Source organism: Sinocyclocheilus anshuiensis, unplaced genomic scaffold (genome assembly GCF_001515605.1).
Source record: "Sinocyclocheilus anshuiensis isolate Anshui unplaced genomic scaffold, SAMN03320099.WGS_v1.1 scaffold1162, whole genome shotgun sequence".
In the NCBI taxonomy this organism is placed as follows: Eukaryota; Metazoa; Chordata; class Actinopteri; order Cypriniformes; family Cyprinidae; genus Sinocyclocheilus; species Sinocyclocheilus anshuiensis.
The window spans coordinates 3,044,212-3,053,571 of record NW_015540875.1 but is presented as its reverse complement, the minus strand read 5'-3'; the positions used below and the strand labels follow the sequence as shown (position 1 = coordinate 3,053,571).

At 37.2% G+C, this 9,360-nt stretch overlaps 1 protein-coding gene across 1 annotated transcript in view; it reads right to left on the bottom strand.

Annotated features, from left to right (window-relative positions):
- LOC107688245 (high affinity nerve growth factor receptor-like) overlaps positions 1 to 9,360 on the bottom strand; it is a 40,694-nt gene that overhangs the window by 20,295 nt on the left and 11,039 nt on the right. Inside the window, exons 7-11 of the mRNA XM_016485867.1 lie at positions 8,833 to 8,971; positions 3,772 to 4,104; positions 3,655 to 3,672; positions 2,734 to 2,789; positions 2,539 to 2,641 (exon numbers count right to left, since the gene is read on the bottom strand). Of these exons, the coding sequence (XP_016341353.1) occupies positions 2,539 to 2,641; positions 2,734 to 2,789; positions 3,655 to 3,672; positions 3,772 to 4,104; positions 8,833 to 8,971 (649 nt within the window). The remainder of the gene's footprint in view (positions 1 to 2,538; positions 2,642 to 2,733; positions 2,790 to 3,654; positions 3,673 to 3,771; positions 4,105 to 8,832; positions 8,972 to 9,360) is intronic.

The following is a 9,360-nucleotide window of genomic DNA, read 5'->3' as shown; positions in this document are numbered from 1 at the left end:
TTTGAGTTGAATTACTGAAATAAATGAACTTTTCCACGACATTCTAATTTATTGAGATGCACCTGTATATCCTGAGCCCATGTTAAGTTAATCAACTTATTGGCAATCACGTGAGTCATCTGAAGTGCTCTACACAACTTCCTGTGTATAGTTTGACAGCATAGTAGACATTACAGGCTCTCATATTTCCTTGTATAGTCTTAGCCAGTCACATTTAACCTTTTCACAACTGTTTGCTGTTTAAGTTGGCGATCTAGGTGATCAAATAATAGATTTGTTGCTTGTCTGTGCAAAATATAGTGTTGGCAGGGCATTGCTATGCGGTTGCTCCCCAGCTAACAGGGAATGTTTTGGTTCTCTCAAACGTACTTAAAGTAATGCTTATAGAACGTTCATTCAAAGTTAAGTGGTATTTAAAATGTTTTCAGAATGCTTATTTTAACACATTTTAGTTAGAGGTTTGTCTAACATTTTTTAAATGTTAGTATTTTTTTCAGAACGTCTAGAGAACATTCATAAGTAACGTTCCATAAATGTTTGCAAAATGATCAAATGAATGTTGCCTTAAAGGGATAGTTCACCCAAAAATGAAAATTCTGTCATCATTCCAAACTTGTATGAGTAATCATATATATATATATATATATATGTGTGTGTGTGTGTGTGTGTGTGTGTGTGTGTGTGTGTGTGTGTGACAAAAGCAGTAGCACAACTTTCCTCAACAAGCAGCAGAATTTGAGGTATCATGTGGCGCAAATGATTACATAGTGTAATTTAATATTTCAGACAAGGAGTTTGTTCAAATCGGTAACCCTAAGTGTGAGAAGTAGTACTACTGATGCTTGCCTTGGCAAAAACCGCTAACAATATGTTGTTTAAAATTGACAACAAGGTGCATATACAAAACAGCATCTACAAAACAGATACCTTGCAGAATGTTTGCTTGCTCTGAAGCAAATCACCTCGTTTTTAGGAAGCGGAATTAGACACAAAAGCGTCTCTTTCAAATCACAAAACCCACTCAAGCTATAACCGCAGAGACCCCAGACTGGGCAGAGAAGAGGAACACAGGGAATAGAGGGCGAGAGGGGAGGGAGGCAATCAGGTCCACTTAGGCACTTTGTGAGCGGAGCGAGTGGACCTGAAAAGCCTGGCTCCATCACTCTTCTTTAATGGCTCGCTCGCGGCTGGGGCTCCCGATGCTATTTACTTTGCATGCTGTAATTAAGACCTGGCAGCACTTTGCCGAGCTGTTAGGCTGACACTGTACAAAGTTACAGCTTAGAAGAGACTGTATTTCGCTGCTTTTTGTGCCTTAAAAGCAACACATTGCCTCCTGTGGAACTCATTCAGATTCCAAAATAATAATGGAGAAAGTCATTTTGGCATGGACTGTGATTGTGCTGTCTCTAGCTTTCGGTTAACGCTAACTTCTTCTGCTGTTGCTTGAGTCGCACCTGGTTTGTTTCTGCGACGCATTTGCTTGCGATAGTTCTCTTTCCCATAAAAGACCTCTTCAAGACCAAAACATCTTCATTTGAGTCCTAACTTAAGTAAACTGATTTAGTCTTCTGATTAACTGCAAATTGATCTGGATTTTGAAGAAATATTGAGGTGTCTAAGTATAATTTTAAATTGTCGTACTTTTGACAAATGAAATGAAACGAATCAGTCATATCAGTATCTTAGAAAAAGCAGTTGTATCCTACAAATGGTGTGTTTAGCTCACACAACTGTGACTACTGTATCAACCAGTTATACATTAAAAAAGTAATAAAATATTAATCACAACTCATTTTGCTTCTGTAATCTGATGTATTTTTGAGGGAAACAAGATATTTAATGAGAAAACAATGTACGGTGGTGCTTATTTACATGCCAAATTTGATAGCTGGTGGGAAGATATTTTGGATATGTAGCATCAGCTAAATGGACAGTTGTTTTAGAGCAGTGCAGAGCAATGGAGGATGCGTTACGAAAGTAAATATGGTTGATTTTAATGCCATGTTGTTCATGTCAGATTTTGTTGCTGATTTGAAATGCTATTTGGCAAACATTTCCCATTTCAAGTTGGTCTTGCATGCAACAAATTAGCTGCTCGGATACGTTGCAAATACGACTGTTGAGTGAAATTGACTTTCCTTGAAAGCGACATAAAAAAAGTAATCACAACTCATTTTGCATTCATCATCTGATGTACTTCCAAGCTGAACAGGATAGGGTGTGGCTTGATTGTATCCATTGAGAAATAATTTGATTGAGAAAAGTGGATGTTAAATGCCAAAATAGATGGTTGGTATAGAGAGGTTGAAAAGTAAAAGGGATTTGTATCATCTGAGAAGGAAAGCTGTTTCAGAGCAGAACAGAGCAAGGTTTAGAAGACTTAAGGTTTTTCAAGATTAAGAAAATTTATTTTATTTTATTTATTTTTTTGGAATAGCATGCACAATAAAACCACGATTGTGCATTAAGAAAGTAAATATAGGCGATTTTGATTTCATATTGAATTTTTAGCCTATATGTGGAAGTAGAACTTACGGTGGATGCCAAACTTGGAGTGCTGTCCACATTTATTGATGACGACAACCATGATGAGCAGAAATGTGCACGCAAACACAGCGAGGCCCACTGCTACTGACACCTATGAATGTGTAAATGGACAAAATTAGAGAGATAAATAGGAATATAAAAAAACAACACAAAGTTGTGTATCATATGTGTCTTGTCTCTCACCCCAAACACTCTGCTCTCCAGTTTCTCCGTCTCCGTTGATTGGTTAGTGGGAGCTGCTAATGTTAAAGCATTTCATGAAATATGACTTTATGAACACTGCAAAAGATGACTTTCTTGCTTAATGTTTTGTCTTGTTTTCCAGTACAAAGATCTAAACATTATTAAAATCAAGATACATTTACTTGAGAAGCAAAATAACTTAAGATATGGTGTCTTGTTTTCTGAAAAATATATCAAAAATAAAGGCAAAATGTGTTCAGCCTCACCCTGCTTCATTCTACTACATTAATAAATCATTAGCCTAGTCCTGTCGGATTGCACCGGCTGTGGGGATGAAGACAACAACTCCCATGATTCCACACAGTCACGGTATCATCAAACTACGCCTTTGTTTCTTTGTTTGTTTTGAATATGCGCCCTCTAGTGGCGAAAACTTAAATATTGTGCCTTTAAGAAAAAAAAATATTTCTTGACCCCACTGGGAACATTTTATTTTTTTATATAAATTTTTCATAAAACAAGACTTAATATTAGTAATTTTGCTTCTGAAGTAAATACATCTTGATTTAGGAATGTTTAGATAGTTGTACTGGAAAACGAGACAAATATACTAAGAAAGTATGTGCAGTGGATGAGATAAATGAGTACTTTAAAGGAACACTCCACTATTTTTGAAAATAGTATAGAAACTCTTTGGTCATTTTTGAGCGAGATGCTAACGGTCTAATCAGATTCAATGATCTATGCTAAGCTACAGCTAAAAGTGCTACAGCTAGACCGAATGGATTCGAAAACGGTAAAACTCAACTGTTTAACTCTAGCGGAGTTGGAAAATGAGCCTATTTTCAAAAATAGTGGAGTGTTCCTTTAATAGTAAAAGCAAGTGTATGACCTATAAGAATTTGATTTAGAGTAACTTACTTGGGTCATCGGTGAGGACTAGCATGTGGAGAGAGATTAGAACAATAAATTACTCTATACACTACACAGCTGATGAAATGCATGCCATGTTTTTGTGATGATGTACTGTACACTCACCAGGAATGATGCCCTCCGGGTCAAAGGGGTCGAAAGGATTTTCCATGAACTTCCCGTAGCCTGTAGCCTGGTCTCTACCCAGTTTATTCTCCACGATGAGTGTGTAGTTGCCATTGTTGAGGTGCGTGGGCTTGTTGAGGAACAGACAGCCGTGTTGAATGGAGCCGTCGGCCGCGTCTCGGATCAGTTCGGTGTAGGTGTAGCGTGTTTCGACGAGAGGCAGGTTGTTGTACAGCCATCTGATGCTGGCGGGAGGATTGCTGTCCACAGCGAATGGGAAACACCAGTGATGTTGTGGCTCTGGGTCCTTCAGAAACAAGATCCGCACTGGAACTAAACACACACAGGGAATGAGTTCACACACGTGTGCAGTAAGACATCACAGTCACAATATCAGCTGATATTGAATTGTTTCTGTCTATTTTGAGATTTAGATTACTTTAGATAACATCTTGGAGTAATGTAAAAGGATAGTGACAGATTATGGCAAAGAACACTCTGTTGAAGAACAATTTAATATTAAGAGCGCATGTCAGAGTTGTGTGTGCAGTAAGATAAAAGCAATAGCAGAGCTGTCTATATAAATAAAATAATTTAAATTAGTATTGTTGTTATTAATGTTGTTATTATTATTATTATTTTTAAATAACGGAATTATAAACTTTCTTATCATCTTACTATTTAACTTATTGTTAACTTTATATTTTGACTATTATTATTATTATTATTATTAAAAGTTAAATTAACTTTCATGATTATATAAGAGGACTTAATGAATAACTATAACGTCTTTGTGAGTTGTGTGTGTGTGTTTAGCATTAGAGTATGTAATGAGTACCTTCTTTCTTTCTTTCTTTCTTTCTTTCTTTTGGAAAAATGTGCAACAGCCTTTATATATTTGACAATCTAATCAATATCCAGGAGGTTCCTAACCCTAACCCTAACTGAAACATTATGTATTTGAAAGCTGATTTAAAAAAAGTATTTTTTTAAATTATTATTATTATTATTATTATTAATAATTTCACGTACTATTTTTCAGCTTTACTATCAGCTTTAAATACTTACTGTTTAAAAAATATACTTTAAAATATACACTGTTAATATTAATATTGATCATAATAATTATAATAACAAATACTATTTTAAAATTGGCTTTATAATACATACTGTTTAAACTATATACTTTGAGATGATCTATACTATATAAATTTTAGTAATAATAACAAAGAATTTTAAATAATTCATTTACTGAATTGTAATTTATACAATTTACAATTACTAAGAATTGTAATTTTTAACTTTATTATAGGAAAGAGTATTTAAAGAATATCTTTCATACTGTGCATTATAACGTTGTGTGATTTTTTTTTTGTTATGTTTTTTGTCTTTGTCACACTGACAGCATGTCATCGCTTTTATTCAGCTGCTGTTCCAACTCTATCATCCAGTCTGCATTCCTATTGGTAGTCATTGCTTTGCATCACTGCTCATTTGCATAAAGTTAAAACCGGTTGCTGCTTGAAATCATTGCTGCATTTGGCATTCGTGCGCAATTAAAGAAGTCCACGTAATGTTCCTGTATAGATAATGCTTTTCTATATCCAGTACCCGTTCTTCAGAATAGCTCAAATGACTGGCACATCCGTCATAATTTTTTCCACGAATCAATGTGCTCCATCTTTACAGTAAACCTGTTGACCTGCTATAAATAATAAATCTCAAATCTGTTTAGGGGACCTAACCACAAGAGGCACTTGAGAGCCTGCTGAAGGTGGGATGCAGGAAATGGTTCTTTTAGCCGGGAGAACATGCTGATGCACTCGACCTGCTCTCTGCTTCATAACCATTTCACTGCTCTTAACCCATGACCCTGCCTGCAGAAAGTGCTTCGCTCGGAGAATCGCAGTCATTTGTGTCGTGGCCTAGAGTTCACGCTTAAAAAGCGTCCTCGTTACACCGACCCCATGTTAACGGTTGAGATCGAGAACCATCTGTGAACTCCACTAATTGTGGTTATCAAAAGGAATTAAATAATTGAATCCATCGGGTTGCGGTTGAGGTAGATGGCCATAGGTGAATTTCATCATCTGGAGCTACAGTTAGCAGTGAGTACAGTATGCTAAGGGCCATAACTAACGCTGGAGAATTATATTATCGAATGGCGTCTGGGTTTAATAAAAGAGGTTTTGGATCAGAATTATGCCTGCGCGCGGTGCGGGATTTTGTGAGCGCGTTGTTATAACCCATAGACTGTATGAAAACATGGACGTAGTGTCCGTGACGTCACCCGTAGTTTTCTAAAGAGCGTTTTTGAAGCTCAAAGTGGGCGGAGCAGGCCGTCGCCATCTTGGCAGTGCGTCACTCCCGGATAATCGAAAATGGGCAAAGAGGCGGGAGCTGGTTGCTGAAGCCACGCCCACCTAGCTCGATGGCAGTGTCAGCAGCGGCAGTGTAAACATGTATATCAGGCTGTAAACATGTTTTTTTTCTGCTGTAAAGTTGGGCATTTTAACATGGGGAGTCTATGGGATTGACTCCCTTTTGCAGCCAGCCTCTAGCGGGCTCAATCAAAGTAGTTCACGTAATGTCCAGTACCTGTTCTTCAGAATAGCTCAAATGACTGGTACATCCATCATAATTTTTTTCCACTAATCAATGTGCTCCATCTTAACAGTAAACCTGCTGACCTGTTATAAATAATAAATCTCTGTCTGTTTAGGGGACCTAACCACAAGAGGCACTTGAGAGCCTGCTGAAGGTGGGATGCAGGAAATGGTTCTTTTAGCCGGGAGAACATTATGATGCACTCGACCTGCTCTCTGCTTCATAACCATTTCACTGCTCTTAACCCATGACCCTGCCTGCAGAAAGTGCTTCGCTCGGAGAATCGCAGTCATTTGTGTCGTGGCCTAGAGTTCACGCTTAAAAAGCGTCCTCGTTACACCGACCCCATGTTAACGGTTGAGATCGAGAACCATCTGTGAACTCCACTAATTGTGGTTATCAAAAGGAATTAAATAATTGAATCCATCGGGTTGCGGTTGAGGTAGATGGCCATAGGTGAATTTCATCATCTGGAGCTACAGTTAGCAGTGAGTACAGTATGCTAAGGGCCATAACTAACGCTGGAGAATTATATTATCGAATGGCGTCTGGGTTTAATAAAAGAGGTTTTGGATCAGAATTATGCCTGCGCGCGGTGCGGGATTTTGTGAGCGCGTTGTTATAACCCATAGACTGTATGAAAACATGGACGTAGTGTCCGTGACGTCACCCGTAGTTTTCTAAAGAGCGTTTTTGAAGCTCAAAGTGGGCGGAGCAGGCCGTCGCCATCTTGGCAGTGCGTCACTCCCGGATAATCGAAAATGGGCAAAGAGGCGGGAGCTGGTTGCTGAAGCCACGCCCACCTAGCTCGATGGCAGTGTCAGCAGCGGCAGTGTAAACATGTATATCAGGCTGTAAACATGTTTTTTTTCTGCTGTAAAGTTGGGCATTTTAACATGGGGAGTCTATGGGATTGACTCCCTTTTGCAGCCAGCCTCTAGCGGCCAGTTGACGAATTACAGTTTAAGTCACTTCCGTGTTGGCTTCACGAGAGAGAGCGGGAGGTTGCCGCTTGCTATAACTGTCCTGCTAATTTACAAGCTAATTAAGCAGTGGCCGTTGACGAGCCGTTGTCCACCCGTCACATGATTCTGATAGACTGGCATCTAGCACACTTGCTATCTGCCCATCAGTCCTCACAATTATATTTCCGGACTATGGGGGAGAGAAATCCATTAGTAGAGAACAAACAAGATCTGAGGACGGTTATCATCCCATTTTCCTGACAGTCATTATCGCTCCCCTGATGGCTATACATTTGTCTGAAGTCAAGCACTGTTTTTCTTCTTTCTGAAGAGGAGGTGATAAACAGTGATAATTGCTGTGGTGTGTGGAGTGCGGTCATATGGGAGGATTTTTTTCGATGGAAAATCTTGCAATGCTATTGCTTGCTGTCAAGAGCAGGATTAATATCCATTACTAAAACTATTAAAAACATTTTTTTTTCAATTGAAATAAAGCTTAAATACTATAAAATACAAATATTGGATGAAAAACTTTAAATGAAAATTAGAGGAAATGGATAACCTAAATTTCAAGTCAAACTACAACTGAAATAAAGGAAACCTAAACAGGGTTATTATAGTTTGATAAAATAAAAACACATAAAAAGAAGTATTTTTGTTAATAAACATGAACTGAAATAAAATAATATAATAAAATATGCACTTAAACTTATTTTGTTTCAGCTAGTTGCCAGGCACAACTTATCATTTTAATTTAGTTTAACTTGATATACTAACATAACTAAAACTGGAATGAATTTGAATAAAAAATATACAAACTTATAAAACACAAGAAAAAATTACTAAAATGAACATAGAAAAAATAAAATCTATTTGAAAATATTAATACAAACCATGATAGAATCTCAGTGAAAAAATAACACTGATTCTAAATAGTAATATTAAAAACGAAATCAATAAAAGTAGCCAAAGAACAACAAAATTACTAAATATTAAACTAAAATGAAAACATAAAAATAAAAGCTAATTAAAATATATATTTAAAAAAACTACAATAGTATGTAAATAATACTAAAATAGCATTGTTTTGCTTTGGTGGGTTTAAGGAACCTCATGCATGGGTTTTACAGTTTAAACATGGTATAGCTGGTTGGCCAGATAAATTTCATAATAACTTTTGGTTTGAGAAGTCACTTATGTTGCTCTGTTAAAGAAACAGCCAAAGTTAAGAAATCGATAGAAGCTCAGAGTATTGAAAAAAAAAAAAAAGTTGTTGCATCTTTTTATCAGCTTTATATCTCACAATCTTGCAATTGCAACTTAATTTTTTTAACTTGATCTTTTTTTATAGAAACGAGTTCAGATTTTCAGATTTTAAAATACACTGGTAGACATTTAAGCAAAACGACTTGGTTCTCCCTTGAAAAATAGCAGGTTATAAGGTGAAAAAAAGGATGGAAATGAAAGAACAAAAGGTTTCCGCACATACATTCGATGTCCAGCTGCACCACGGCTTCTCCCATTCCAGCGCGATTCTCTGCCTCACAGGTCAGGTTGTGCAGGTTGTCTCCAGACGACACGTTCCTCATGAACAGAATCAGCTCCAGGCTTGATTCCCAGATCCCTCGCTGTGGACAAGGATGGATGTAGGCAAGATTTAACTGACTGACAAAGTAAACAACTCTTTGAAGTCCAGATTTGAGTGGACTGGGGTAAGAACAAGATTCCTTTCAACCAATTTTACATGTATTAAAGGGGTCATATGATGCGATTTCAATTTTTCCTTTCTCTTTGGAGTGTTACAAGCTCTTGGTGCATAAAGAAGATCTGTAAAGTTGCAAAGACTAAAGTCTCAAATCCAAAGAGATATTATTTATAAAAGTTAAGAGTCAGCCACACCTACCTAAAACGGCTCGTTCTAACACGCCCCCACATATCTACCTCACTATGTGGGAAGATTTGCATAATGCCGCCCAAATGTTCACGCAAAGAAAGAAGGCATAACTTTTAGTCTCAC